Source organism: Scylla paramamosain, chromosome 13 (assembly GCF_035594125.1).
Source record: "Scylla paramamosain isolate STU-SP2022 chromosome 13, ASM3559412v1, whole genome shotgun sequence".
NCBI lineage: Eukaryota > Metazoa > Arthropoda > Malacostraca > Decapoda > Portunidae > Scylla > Scylla paramamosain.
In genome coordinates, this window is record NC_087163.1 from 431,052 (window position 1) to 445,103 (window position 14,052).

A 14,052-nucleotide genomic window follows, 5' to 3' on the forward strand; every position below is an offset into this window, starting at 1 on the left:
ATCGATTAACAAAAGCCAGACCATGACAGAATGTGAGGGATTAATTAAATGATCTGGCTTATTTTCAATCCCTCTCCTCTCTAATTGCCCTGACGACTTGCAAAAGACCTTCAGTTACTCGTAAAGAGGGAACGCGGTGTTACGAGTGTTGTATCACAGTGCTTTGTGTTACAAGAAGAGGTTTCCGCCGAGTACAAGAGCCGACGAGAATGTGAAAAACATCTCATATTCATACCGAACCTTCGCAGCCACGCTCTCCTGTACTTCTTTGAGGAATTTACACTGACAGAGAGAGAGAGAGAGAGAGAGAGAGGAGAGAGAGAGAGAGAGAGAGAGGAGAGAGAGGGGGGGGGGGACGGTATAGGGGGCGGCTCAGGTTGCCATCCCCAGCGACCACTGTTCTGTCGTTTCCGTGCGCTGAGTTGTCTTTCAAGAGTCTGGAAGTGCCATGATCTCTCTTCCTATTCTGCTTCTCTTTGTTTTACTCCTGCCTGTGAGTATATTAACATTGTGGAATCTGTAGTGGTAGTATAGCCACACAGGCAGGCTTTATTGTTGTTGAGCCTTTTTATTCCTTATCATCCTCTGTTGCTTCTCATTAATTTCCTCCTCCTCCTCCTCCTTCACTCTTCTTACTCCTCCTGTTTCTCTTTCATGTAATTTTCCTTCCTATTCATACTATTTTCCTCATCATCATTTCCATTTCCTCCTCCTTCTCCTTCACTCTTCTTACTCCTGTTTCTCCTTCATGTTATTTTTTGTCAATCTTCCTTCTTCTTTATATCCTTCACTTTTAAATTCATTACTTTTTCGCCTCCTTCCCCTCCTCTTCTTCCAGTTCTTTAACACTTCTTTCTCGTCACTTGTCCTATGTCACAAGGCGCTCATCCAAGTTTTTCGTGAGTTTTGAAACGGCTGTGTGTGTGTGTGTGTGTGTGTGTGTGTGTGTGTGTGTGTGTGTGTGTGTGTGTGTGTGTGTGTGTGTGTGTGTGTGTGTGTGTGTGTGTGTGTTGTTTTTGTTCACTAATTATAAAACTAGAAATTTCACGATGTACGTCTGTCATCAACCTCCCTCAATCCTTCTTCATTACCATTGTTCCCTCATTATGCTCCCTCCCTCTTTCCCATCCATACACACACACACACACACACACAGTCACAGTCTCTCTCTCTCTCTCTCTCTCTCTCTCTCTCTCTCTCTCTCTCTCTCTCTCTCTCTCTCTCTCTCTCTCTCTCTCTCTCTCTCTCTCTCTCTCTCATTCACATTGTTGGTATATATAATGGCAGTTTACCTGAAGTATATGCTAAGTATGGTTGGATTGTTTATGCAAAAGATCGTGATCGTTGTTGTTCCATCTTGTTTGGTCGTTATGCAGCGTTTGGCAAGTGAAAATTGATGTGCCAACTCAAGGGTACGCAGACTCCCAGACAACACCAAATTTGCACACAAGGGAATCATTTTGCTATTGGCACCCTGAGTGAATGAAAATTTAAAGATGGCAGATGTTGTTCCGGGGGAAATCTCAAGAAAACGGCGATGTGGCAAGTGGTGCACAGTAGGGGCTGCGGTGCCAAAAAATCTTGGGAGACAAGTATTGCTCCTCTGACCATGTACAATACTTCCGAGTTATCTACTGTTATAGGAGGAAAGCAAGGCGGGAAGGGAGGGGAAAGACAGGGGTGGAGGAATACGGGGTGGAGTGATACGCGTCACGTAAAACCTTTCCCTTCTCCGAATGTCCACTGTGCTATGCCAGCTTTGCCTTCCAAACCAAGACTAAACACTTACTGAAATACACTTGGCAATGCACCACAGTGTCAAACAAGCTGCGCCAAAATGTTATAAGATCCAACTCTCTATTTAGAAGATATCTGCGAAAAATGATGCCTCACAGAATGAAATAGACAGTAGTCAGCAAAGTATTACAAGGGAACCTGAAAATTGAATGAGTGGTAGTTCAAGAAAAGTTCAAAATGATACAGCCTCGGCATTAAAATACTTCATTCGTCTGCTTGCACTTAGAATCAATATGCAGATTTCTCCTTAGACTAAAAAAATTCTAAAGCCTCTTTTGAAAAGAGGAGCACCTGATTATTGATGGAATAAGCTTAAGCGACACTGCCCTAATTTATATGCAGTTCATGGTTTGAAGTACTCAGTAATTACGTGTTCAGCCTTTCAGCGATGGAGGGCGAAGGATAGGATTCTGTAAGGAGATATCTATGAAAATGATAATATATATATATATCAGTCATGTGTACAAGGTGTACCAGTTTACTCAAGAAGACACCAGGAAAAAAGGGACAAAAACCTTACCAGTGGTGGCAGTCGCTGTGACACCCGCTGTACTGACGCCTCCCGCCAAGCTCACAGGGAAGCTAACTCGCCTTTCCTACAGCGGCTCCTCCCTCTCGTAGAAGAAGCACGTGTGAGTGACACATTCATATTATTAGTTAAGGCAACATTAATCATAAAACAGTATCTATGGATAATATCACTGACCTAAGAAGACAAGGTAGGGAGCTGGGAAGAATATGGATGAAAATTTTGAGGAAGGAATGTATTAGTATACTGAAGAAACACGCGGAAAAGATGGCATTAGTGGACTGTATTAGAGAGACATTATGAAAACCAAAGTTGAGATGGTTGGGTCATCTGCTGAAACGAAAAGATGAGGAACCTTTTTTAAAACGACCATGCAGAACAAGTTGAAGGAAGGAGGTCGAGAGAGAGAGACAGGTGGACTTGAACTGGAGCAGAAAATAATGGGCAATAAAAGATGCAATAGATAGGAATAAACTGGAGAAACCTCCTACACGGACAGATGGACTTCAAGTGGAGCTGAAAAGAATGACAGCAATAGAAAATGCAATAGACAGGAATAAATGGAGACCAGTACATGGCACGAAGCCCTGACACTTGCGGAAAGGTGAAGAAAGATATTGTGAATACTCAAATATTGAACGGGAGAAAGGTCCAGTAACTTACGAAACGAATTCTCGTTGAAACGCCTGAACAACCTATACTTTATAACTACGTAGCACAAGAAAATAAAGGAATGTATTGATCGTGGATCCCTTTCCCTCGCATTCAGAAACAGTTTCCTCGTTCCTCCTACAAGCGCATCACCCGTTTTCCTCCCAACACCCGGTGCCACTATTACTTAACATTCATTAAAGCGGCAGTGATGATTCTAACAAAATATTTATACGTAAATATTCATGAGATGATAGCAGAACAACAACAACAACAACAACAACAACAACAACAACAACAACAACAGCAGCATTTAGCTTCTTTATCACCCACTTATTGAAATGTCATGAAACATTAAAAGTAAAGCTATCAAACCCACTCTGTCTGACCAACATTCATGTATAATTCCATTCCAGTTGTTCACAGTTCGTCTGTACACTCTCAATTCCACCTCCCCCGCAGGGCACTCATCCATTACCACTACCATCACCAGCTTCCCTTCCCCACCACTACCATCGCCACCTTCCTCCCGCTCCGCAGAAGATTAACTGGAATTACTTGCTCTGGGGACAATCTCTCCTTGATGAGAAGAGAAAGAGAGAGATTCAGAAGTAATATAACGATTTCTTAGACTTTTCTCCAAGCAAACTTCGCCATTCTTGAGAGAGAGAGAGAGAGAGAGAGAGAGAGAGAGAGAGAGAGAGAGAGAGAGAGAGAGAGAGAGAGAGAGAGAGAGAGAGAGAGAGAGACTGTGTGTTTGTTTGGGTATCATAATATTATATGTCCTCAATTGCAGGAAAAACTTACACTCGTGACGGCCACCGATGCAGGGAACGTCTGCTGTATTCCGTGGTAAGGTAAAGACTGGGGGCTTAAGCTGACCACTGCTCACACACACTCATACCCGGGCAGGTCTGCATATCCGTGTATGGCCGTCGCCAGAGAGAGAGAGAGGTCAGGAAGAGAACAGAGACGACACGCCCGCACAGTTACCTCATCACTGCCACGCTCTGCTCCTCTGAGCGAAACTTCCTGTCCTGGCGCCTCACTCTCGAGCTTCTGTCCTGTGGAGAAGAGCAACATAGCAAGGCGTGGAAAAGGTGAGGAAATGTAGGGATGACGTGGAGAGTAAGTTAATATATGTGAGGTATTCTGAGGTTACTCGTATATTATTATTTTTTTCTTTGTTAGGTTGTATGTTTATGTGATATAAAATAAATAAATAAATAAATTGAAAGTCAATATCACGAGTAATATCAATCATAAACTGCCAGTACATGACCAAAATACTTTTACATTTTGAATGTATTGACAAAAATATTTTTTCTTGTACCACTATATCAGTTACACGAGATGAGTAATAAAATAAATTACTATTGCAAGAACAACAGCAGCTACTACCACTACTACTATATATTATTATTATTATTATTATTATTATTGATATCATTACTATCTCTACTACTACTATTACCGATATAATGACTAGTATTTAGTGATATCAGGAGGTGAGACAGGGCTTATTTCACTTCGGCTCTCCTCTGTGACTGTACTGCAGTGAAATGAAAGTCAGTCGACACTTCTCTGCGCCACTGCGTCGTAAGCTCACCCCGGCGACTGTAGTGGAATCAGAAGTGAAGACAGAACGTAAACATTTCTCCGAACCTTAACTCTTAGACTATGTGTGGCTTCTACTCAAGCGTAATTCATTGTTGCGGTGCACGTCTGCAGTACAATTACAAAAAAAAAAAAAAACAACACTAGCAGCAAAGGGAGTGTTCGAGAGGTTCCTGCATCTTGGTGCCTGTAACTCAAAAACATCTAGGGTAAAATAACCCAAGACGACCCTAACAAGTGTCATATTTTCATAAACAATCAATCAACAGACCATTCTGAAATCTTCATTGGTTATGTAAATCAAACAAACTCAAGGGCTTGGAATAGAAGGACGAGGGAGCTCAATAGAAAAAAGCAATGGAGGTTGGTAATAATTATTATCATATTCACCTCATCTGCTGCCTTATCCACCTCATCCAGTAGCAAGTGTCACCCTAGCGAGCAGCACTGCAATGCATCACTGCTAAGGAAGTAAAGGAAATCCTAACCTTGCGAACGTTGAACAGAGTGAGGGAACCAGTGAATCAATCATTTAATTTTTTAACACATGAAAGATGCCAGCTAGAAGCACAAAAGGGGAAGGAACCAAGAAAGCCTGCTGAAAAAAAAAACAAAAACAAATGCACGCCAATTTAGTCCCGGATATGCCCCAATGCTCCTCTTTTTACAGCAGTTCGAGTCGTGGAGGGAAAAACAGAAACTGGCAGAGTTCGAGAGTTTGCCAGTGAAAGGAATGAAAGAGAGGAGGTACCATTAGCCTTAGTGAAATGGGCGGCAAAGGGGCGAGAGTAAGTAGAAAATCTGGTGCAGCGAGGCGCTTCCCTGCCCTGAAATCGACGGATATGAACGACGCACGCAAGCGCCCCAGGGTTTAATAACCTGATGAATATCCATGAACCCAATTTACATATATATTAGCACTCCAATCAGAGAGAGAGAGAAACTCGTAAGGCGCTGAACCCGCCCGTCACTAGGAGCCGATGAAATGATAGAAGATTAAGACGACTACTACTACTACTACTATTACTACTACTACTACTGTTACATCTGTTATTCGCCACTATGGAAACACTCGAAATTAATCTCTCTCTCTCTCTCCCTCACACACACACACACGTTCAATTTCATTTTTTTTTTTTCATATTCAGAGACGCATTCTATTCCCTGCCCTACTAGGAATCTGCATCCAAGAGCACCGTTGCAGTGGCGGCGGCGCATCTATTCACTGTCCCTCTCTTTTCTTTGTGCAGAGAGCAGCAAGAGCAAAAGTCCAGTGTCACCTGCAAACGCTTGGCCGCAGCCACACAGTGGGAATATTAGCCGAGGCAATATTGGGCTAAGTAGAAACATTTCTCTCATTCCGCGTCCTCCAGTGAGCGGTTAGAGTGGCAATAACGTCTCTCTTTATCGTCCTTGGTTCTCAAAGGCTTCACTCTCCCCAAAAAAGAACTTCGAAATACAGATAAAGAATGCGATGTAATTACACGCTTGTCGACCCTGCGTGCGCCACGAACGGGAGATCACTTCTGTGGTTCTGAGCTTGATACTTTGAAACGCTTTGGGTTCCCACGTGGACGGTTTGTTAGAGGCCGCAGAGATCACTGGTCGGGTTCTCATGGTTTCTTAACGATCATGCGCAGTCCTCTTTGAACTATCCCAGGAATCTCACTACTTCAGTCCCGGTAAATATTTTGATATCCTATTAAAGCTCCAATAATTTTCACGTCTCAGAGTATCACTAGAAATAAGAACATACCTTTTAAAAGCCAAATAACTTCTACTAGAGTCTGTTAAACTATCATGAGAATTATGAGGGTGCCCCAAATAGCTTTTAATAGGAGCTATTAAAACTAATAGAGATATATCGCTGAAACGCTGGTGAAAGCAATCCCTGGGGTACGTCAATCCTGATGCGCCGCTGCGGGAAACCGTCAAATAACATTTTTCTTGCCATAGCATTCGCCGGATTTTTCCTTCCAAGTTTTGTGTACTTATTTGACTGTTAACAATGTATGACACTTGTTATTCTACTCCAAAACCTCTAGGCAATCATAGCGGAGCAAAAATATAACTACATGGACAAGAGAACATTTGAACGAAGACGACAACGACGATGACGATGAGAAGGAGGCGGACGAGGACGAGAAAAGGAAGGAGGAAGCCGCGGCACACCAGGCCTGAGGCGGCGCCAAAATTTGCGTGTCCGGGTGAAGGACGAATTCATTTGAGCGACGATTTGCTGCTTCACGGCTGGACGCCTCGTGGCTCCCGCGGCACTATCGGGAAAGTCATCACTGCAATTTTCTCCCTCTAAAAAGAAAGAAAAAAAAAAGGGGAGAGAGAAAAACTGCAGCGTTGGGGGAAAGGAGGATAAAAAAGGCCCGATAATTTTCATGAAGAGCCACCTGTATATTTCACAAACTTTCCTAATGAGAGTTTGATGGACGCAAGCCTCACAAGGCCTAAATAAAGCCTTCACCAGCAGGCTTAACCCAGAATCCCTGCGACATCTCCACCCAACCTACCTACCCAGCCACCCACCCAAACACACACTCAGACACACGCGCGCGCACACACACAGACACACACGCGGGCGACCCTAGCTAAATATGGGGGAACTGTTTAAACAAGGTGAATAACTGGGAGAGAGAGAGAGAGAGAGAGAGAGAGAGAGAGAGAGAGAGAGAGAGAGAGAGAGAGAGAGAGAGAGAGAGAGAGAGAGAGAGAGAGATGGGGGGAGGGTAAGTGGAAGGGAGTGAGAAAACACTTCAAACAAGGTAGGAAGTAAATATAGAGTTCAAGGAAGAGTTCAAAGACGTAATGGAACCACAAAGAAAAGGGAAAAGAAACTCACTGAAAGAGACTTAGTTAGAACATCACGGTAGAAAGAAAAGAGACAAAAACACAATTACAGAAGTGTGTGTGTGTGTGTGTGTGTGTGTGTGTGTGTGTGTGTGTGTGTGTGTGTGTGTGTGTGTGTGTGTGTGTGTGTGTGTGTGCAGTTGTTTTTTGTATATATTCACATAAAAAGAAACCGCCAAGAAGAAACATAAGAGGAGGCGGGAAGACAAACAAGAGCAAAGGAGAAAGAGGTAAATATGAGGAAGGTTTACTAATTGGAGGAGGGACGAGGAAAAATTCAAGACGTCATATTATTAAAGACATGAAACGAGATATGAGAAAAAACTGAAGACACGAGAAAAATCCCAAACACCCTCCATTCCTCTCATTTTTTCATTCTTCCTCCTCGCTTCCCAACTCTTCACTACTTCTCTTCCCTCCCTCATCTGCCTGCACTCCACTCCTTTCTTTTTCCTCCCTTACCAGTTATTTTCACTCCCATTTTTCTTCATATGATTGTTCTCATCTTCCTTATGCTTCTCTTCCTCGTTCCTCCATGTTTGTCCTCTCTTCGTTTTAAAAGAACCTAGAACGCAAAAGGCAGTCAAAGGAGTGTTGTAAGAAATTCAGAAACTACACAGACTACTTAGATATAAAATTAAGGCTAATGAGACTTTCTTTCCTGAAGCTTCACTATAAAGGAGTTCATTTATCCCTTTATTTACTTCTGGATATAAAAACGCGGAATTTTGTGCACGTCCAGGCATCGGTACTTAGGGCAGCTGTGCATCAAAACAAAGCCATGGACAGGGACCAAATACATGTAGCGTGTATTAATCGACTTGCTTGAATGAACATGTGCCGAGGTAGGAGGGAGGGTGAAAGCAGGAGTATAATGCATTTTCCCATACAATTCCTTCCCTTAGAACATTTCTTCCCCCTGACTCTTCTCCCGCGGGCATTTCTCTCAACTTTATCCCCCATCAAGGTGGAAGATGTTCAAGGGAGAGAATACGTAAAAGTATAAATGTCCAAGGGGAAAATAATAACGAAGTCAAGGTTTGTGTCTTGAGGGAAAAAGTGTAAGAAAATGTTCAAGGAGAGAAAGATCCACGGGGAGCATGTTCAGGAAGGTGTGAAGAGCCAGAGGGTGAAAAATGCTCAAGAGAAAATATACAAGACTGCATAAATACCCAAGGGAGAAAATGTACAAGAAAGAAAATGTCCTGGAGGAGAAATGTTCACAGAGGGAAAATATCGAAGGTGGAAAACGCCCCTCATGTTCAAGATGGGGAAAAAAATAAATAAATAAATAAGAACCCCAGAAACTAAACAGGGACTTCTTTTCAAACTTTACGTGGTGCGACCCTTAGAAGACACTCACAGAACTTAGTTACCTCCTCAACCACACACCGCGGCGCCCTGACATCTTCCCGTGGTGCGATCTCGTCCATCAGGGGAATCCAGAAATAAGCTTACGACTCCTCAAAAGAATCTCTCCCGCAATCCCTAATGTGAGAGCTGCGGCGGGAAGGGATAAACACCGGAAGGGGATATAATAAATGTAAGGAAATCAGGAATGAAAGCGAGGAAGTAAAGATTAAGGGAGTGTGGGAAAAAATAAGGCTAAGATACTGGAGGTGGAGAGCTCAGAGAGAGAGAGAGAGAGAGAGAGAGAGAGAGAGAGAGAGAGAGAGAGAGAGAGAGAGAGAGAGAGGGGACTGACTGACTGACCAACTTATTAACGAAGTAATTAAGTTATTAATTTGAATATTAACCTTTCTCTCTCTCTCTCTCTCTCTCTCTCTCTCTCTCTCTCTCTCTCTCTCTCTCTCTCTCTCTCTCTGTTTCTGTGTCGCTCGATCCCTCGTCACTTTTCAGGAGTTAAATCACAGGAGCACTAAAAATTTAAACATAGATAAAAGGGGAAATTTAAAAATGCAACGTCGCTCCATCAACTGGAGGCAACGAAAATACTGAAGTGTTCTGACGTATTTTTTTGTTTGTGTGACTCTGGGAAGCAAAAATGTAGAGTGTTGACTGTGTGTGTAAAAACAGTGAGAAGTTATTTAGTATTAGGCAGTGACATCGAGGAAGGTAGAAAAAAAGTAAAAAAAGAAAAAACTTATTCATAAATCTCCGCACACACACACACACACACACACACACACACACACACACACACACACACACACACACACACAGACACAATTCCTTGATGGCATGGACTTTAATGAAAGTTTGATGAGTATTAATGCGGCTTTGAAATACCGTCGTAATTCATAGTGTGTGTATGTGTGTGTGTGTGTGTGTGTGTGTGTGTGTGTGTGTGTGTTTGGCCGGATGTACGAGCAAATATCATGTCGTTATTCCTTCTTTTCCTTTTGAAGTTCAGAAGAAAAGTTCGATTTTGTTTTCCTTTAACTTTTCCTCTCGCACCTCACTGCTATTCAAACTTTTACTGACCTCTGAAGGTGTTTTTTTCCAGGCACTGCAGAGCTCTACGATCTCAGAAACTATTAGTGCAAGTTTTTCCCCACGTACATGTTCTCTTCATAAATTGGTTTGTTTTCTTAGTTTCGTAATTTCTTTTCACGTTGCTGCCGGGAAGGGTTGCTCCATCAGAGAAGTGTATTTTGCTTGCTTTTAGTATTTTTGCTTTTGTATTTTAGTATTGTTGTTGTTGTTGTTGTTGTTGTTGTTGTGGTTGTTGTTATGGTGGCGGTGGTGGTGTTGACTTCTCTCTTCATTTTCACATTATATTTCTTCTTCACCCCTTTTCTTTTTGTCTTTCTTTTTTCCTTATTTTCATCTTCATTATTCTTCTTTATTGTACGTATTTTTCCGTGTTTTCTTTTTGTTTGTTTTCTTTCTTCTTCCTTCTTTTTTCTTTTCCTTTTCTTCTCTTCCTTTTTTATTTTCTTCTTTAATTTTTCCTTTTTTTCTACCCTTCGTACTTTATCATCAACACCCTCCCTATCGCCATAACTGTACCACCTCCATCACAATAAGTACGTGCTATTATATTACACCCAATAAAAAATTCAGCGTCGACCTTTCTCCTCTTCCAGCCTTTCCGTCACGTCCAGAGGGCTCTCAACAGTGCCGGGATTCAGACGAGCTGCGCGCCACCTCCAAATATTTGCCTCATAACAATAACATGAATAATGGAAAATGATAATGTCTGACCAATATTTTTCCTCGAGTCGTGGAGTTCTCTGACCATCGCTAGCCAGAATAGAGAGTTCACCAAGTTACGGGACAGCTCACCACTCTAACAGACATCTCGCCACTCTAATATACTGCTCACTACTCTTATAAGCACTGCACCTATCTCCTACACTGCTCACTACTCTTCTAGACAACTCATCACTCTAGTACTACCATTTTGTCTCCTGTTGATAGTTTTGTCAGGTCTATAAGGAGGAGAATCAAGATAAAGCTGAACTAAACTGGTGAGCGTCATTTGAGTTTTAGGAAGTGCTAGTTAAGATAGCTTATTGATTTATACTTTTTGCCTTTGGTCAGTCTCCCCGACATGTTAGTAAATAGATTAATGCATAAATAGAAAATATATAAATTAGTAAATAAAAATATATAAATAAATGAACAATAAAAGTTAATTGGAAGACTGCATTAGCACGCAGTATGATTTGTGGACGGACAGACAAACAGAAACAACACACACACACACACACACACACACACACACACACACACACACACGAACAAAGAGATATGCAATTAACAAAAGATAAAATAAAAAAAGCGGATGGGAAAAAAGTGAAAATAAATGAAATAACACGCACCGTTCTGCAGCGCTGGCCAGACAGATGGAGGAGCCTTTGAACTGAAAGAAAAAAAAAAGAAGAAAAAAGTCAACAAAGTGAGTATCAAAAAATTTTAGTTAAGCTTTAAAGAATTCGTTAAAAAAAAATAGTTTGAGTTTTCACAAGTGTAATAATGCAATGCTTTATACATACATACAGAGAGAGAGAGAGAGAGAGAGAGAGAGAGAGAGAGAGAGAGAGAGAGAGAGAGAGAGAGAGAGAGAGAGAGAGAGAGAGAGAGAGAGAGAGAGAGAGAGAGAGAGAATAAATGAAAATAGAAAAGATAAACGCAAGAATAAAACTTGTAAGGAAAGTTCAAGAGAAGGAAAGCAGGAAGGGAAAAGAGAAGGAAAATGAAGAGAAGGGGAGAAGAGAGGAAAGAGAAGAGGAGACAGCAAAGGCAGAAAGCAAAGAGCACAGAGAAATAACAAATAAAAAAAGGAACAGGAAGGAAGGAGAGCCGAGACAGAAAGGATAGGAACAGTAAGAGTAAGGATGAGGAGAGAGAAGAGGGGAGAGAAGGAAAGAAAAAAAATAAATAGAAAGAGACTTGGACAGATACAAAGAGAAATGGCAAAGATGAGGGATGGAAACAAAAAAAAAGGACGATAAAAAAAAAGCAAAATAATACCTTCTTCATGAATAAATGGATGCAATGAATGGTTAATTAGCTTTGAGTAAACAAGAAAGGAAACAAGTATTGCGATGAACCCCTGGATTGTGTAAATACATGGGGATTGTCTGGTATGGTCGTTTAGCTGCTCTCTCTCTCTCACCTTCTCACCCTTCTCTTCTGATCTCTCTCTCATCTCTCTCTCTTTCCGCACTTTCAATCCCCCCTCTCTTTTCTCTTTCCTTTCCCATTTTCTCCTGTCTCCTTCCCGGCTACCACACCTCCAATTTTTTTTTCATTCCTTCTTCTTATCTCCCACTTCCTTCCATCCTTCCGGCACCTCAGGTTCATCTCACAGCTACAGTTTCTCCCGCCGCAACCATGCAAGTCACCCGCTAATGTCAGAGCCTTTGACTACTTGCTGACTTGCGGCTTCTGAGGCCTCACCCACATTCACACTTAAACAGCTGTACTTACTTCACTTCTTGAGCATTCATACAAGATACGAACAAAACAAACTGTAATATGAGAGAGAGAGAGAGAGAGAGAGAGAGAGAGAGAGAGAGAGAGAGAGAGAGAGAGAGAGAGAGAGAGAGAGAGAGAGAGAGAGATTCAGGCTGAAAATGCTTTTACCATAAACTCAGGGAGACGTAACTGGTGACTCATGCTTTTGATGGTATTTATTAACTCTCTGGTAACAATGGTAGTGGTGGTGGTAGTAGTGATGATAGCGGTGGTCGTTTATGTACGAGTCAGTCAGCAGATAAAAAGGATATTTAGATACAATAAAATAGAAAAAAAAATAATAATACAAAGATAAAAAGGCTTGAAAGGTGTGGTAGTGAGGTGGTGGTATGTGTGGTAGAGATAGTTACCGGTAAAGGAGACGCTCAGCTATGGTTGAAGTGTAGTGGTGCAGAGGAGAGTACTGAAGGCTAGTGGTGTGGTGGGTTCGTGGGTTGGTGAGTTAGTGGGTTGGTGGGTTTGTGGGCTGGTGGGTTAGTGTGCTGGAGGGTTGGTGGGTTTGTGGGCTGGTGGGTTGGTGTGGTGGAGGGTTGGTAAGTTGGTGAAAGAGAGGGGAAGGCTCAATGGGTCATTAATCCTTTCAGTTCTATTTGTCGCAGTTTTCCATAGTCACAATCCACTCTGAGACGTTCCTCTTTGTCTACAGCCACCTCTAGACATTATATTGACTAGAAATCGCAAAATATATTCATATAATCCCATTTTTTCTCTTCGTCAATGCTCGTAAACACTGTCCCGTGCCTTTAGTGCTGTGAATAATTGCATCTCGCAGTGAAAGGGTTAATCGCTACACGCTTCTCCTTGACCTAAATTCCTGGACAACGGAGGCAACGATGCGACGCCTTCGACAATGTCACCTTGAAGATAAAGCCATTAGCACTTAATATTCCTGCCGGCGTGAGTGGCTGGGCTTGGTGGTCGAGCAGGGCGGCGGCGTCGGCAGCAGAGGCGGGAGCGAGAACATAGGAGTGAATTCACTATAATGAGAGGCCGGAATCTAACAAGCTATTTGGCAAACAGTTGGCGCTGATAGAACCGTAACATAAATCCCCAGAGTCGTACCGTTTAGCTTCGGCAATAATCGTGATACGTTCTGAGCTGCTCTTTGCCCTCTGTGCGCCCGGCGGCTGCACAGGGCATTTCCACCTCCATGAACCCTTGAAAGACGGGGCGAAGGGAGTCTCGTGCATAACGCTTAGCTGCTGCACTCACTATTTCATTCTCTATGTATTTGTGAAGGACGACGTAGTGATGAACCTTATTTACAACAGGTGGCGCAGGTGGTGACAACGCAGCCAGTGATGTAAGGCGGGAAGTTTATTGCAGATAAGAGGTTTGAAAATAATACTTATTCAAATGGTTTCGTCAATACAAGTGTGACGTAATGACAATTTCGGATTATAAATATTGAATATACATATATAGATAAAGATTATTTCTCATCAATCATGCTTTTACACCAATTACAACCCATTCCATATCATAAAAGGAATATACATACATTTCGAGAAAGCAATAACATGAGAGAGAGAGAGAGAGAGAGAGAGAGAGAGAGAGAGAGAGAGAGAGAGAGAGAGAGAGAGAGAGAGAGAGAGAGAGAGAGAGAGAGAGAGAGAGAGAGAGAGAGAGAGAGAAACAGTTACATAGAG

General features: G+C 42.3%; 1 protein-coding gene and 1 long non-coding RNA gene across 3 annotated transcripts in view; one reads left to right on the forward strand and one right to left on the reverse strand.

Moving 5' to 3' along the window:
* LOC135106245 (uncharacterized) overlaps window positions 1-11,013 on the forward strand; it is a 43,907-nt gene extending 32,894 nt beyond the window's left edge. For both annotated transcript variants that reach the window (XR_010271186.1, XM_064015046.1), the window contains exons 3-4: window positions 3,890-4,077; window positions 10,507-11,013. Coding sequence is in view for 1 of the 2 variants with exons in the window: in XM_064015046.1 (XP_063871116.1) it covers window positions 3,890-4,077; window positions 10,507-10,613 (295 nt within the window). In the remaining variant the exon portion in view is untranslated. The remainder of the gene's footprint in view (window positions 1-3,889; window positions 4,078-10,506) is intronic.
* The window catches only part of LOC135106247 (uncharacterized), a 56,566-nt gene continuing 46,413 nt past the window's right edge, over window positions 3,900-14,052 (reverse strand). Inside the window, exons 2-3 of the long non-coding RNA XR_010271187.1 lie at window positions 11,245-11,285; window positions 3,900-4,041 (exon numbers count right to left, since the gene is read on the reverse strand). This is a non-coding gene — a long non-coding RNA (uncharacterized LOC135106247). The remainder of the gene's footprint in view (window positions 4,042-11,244; window positions 11,286-14,052) is intronic.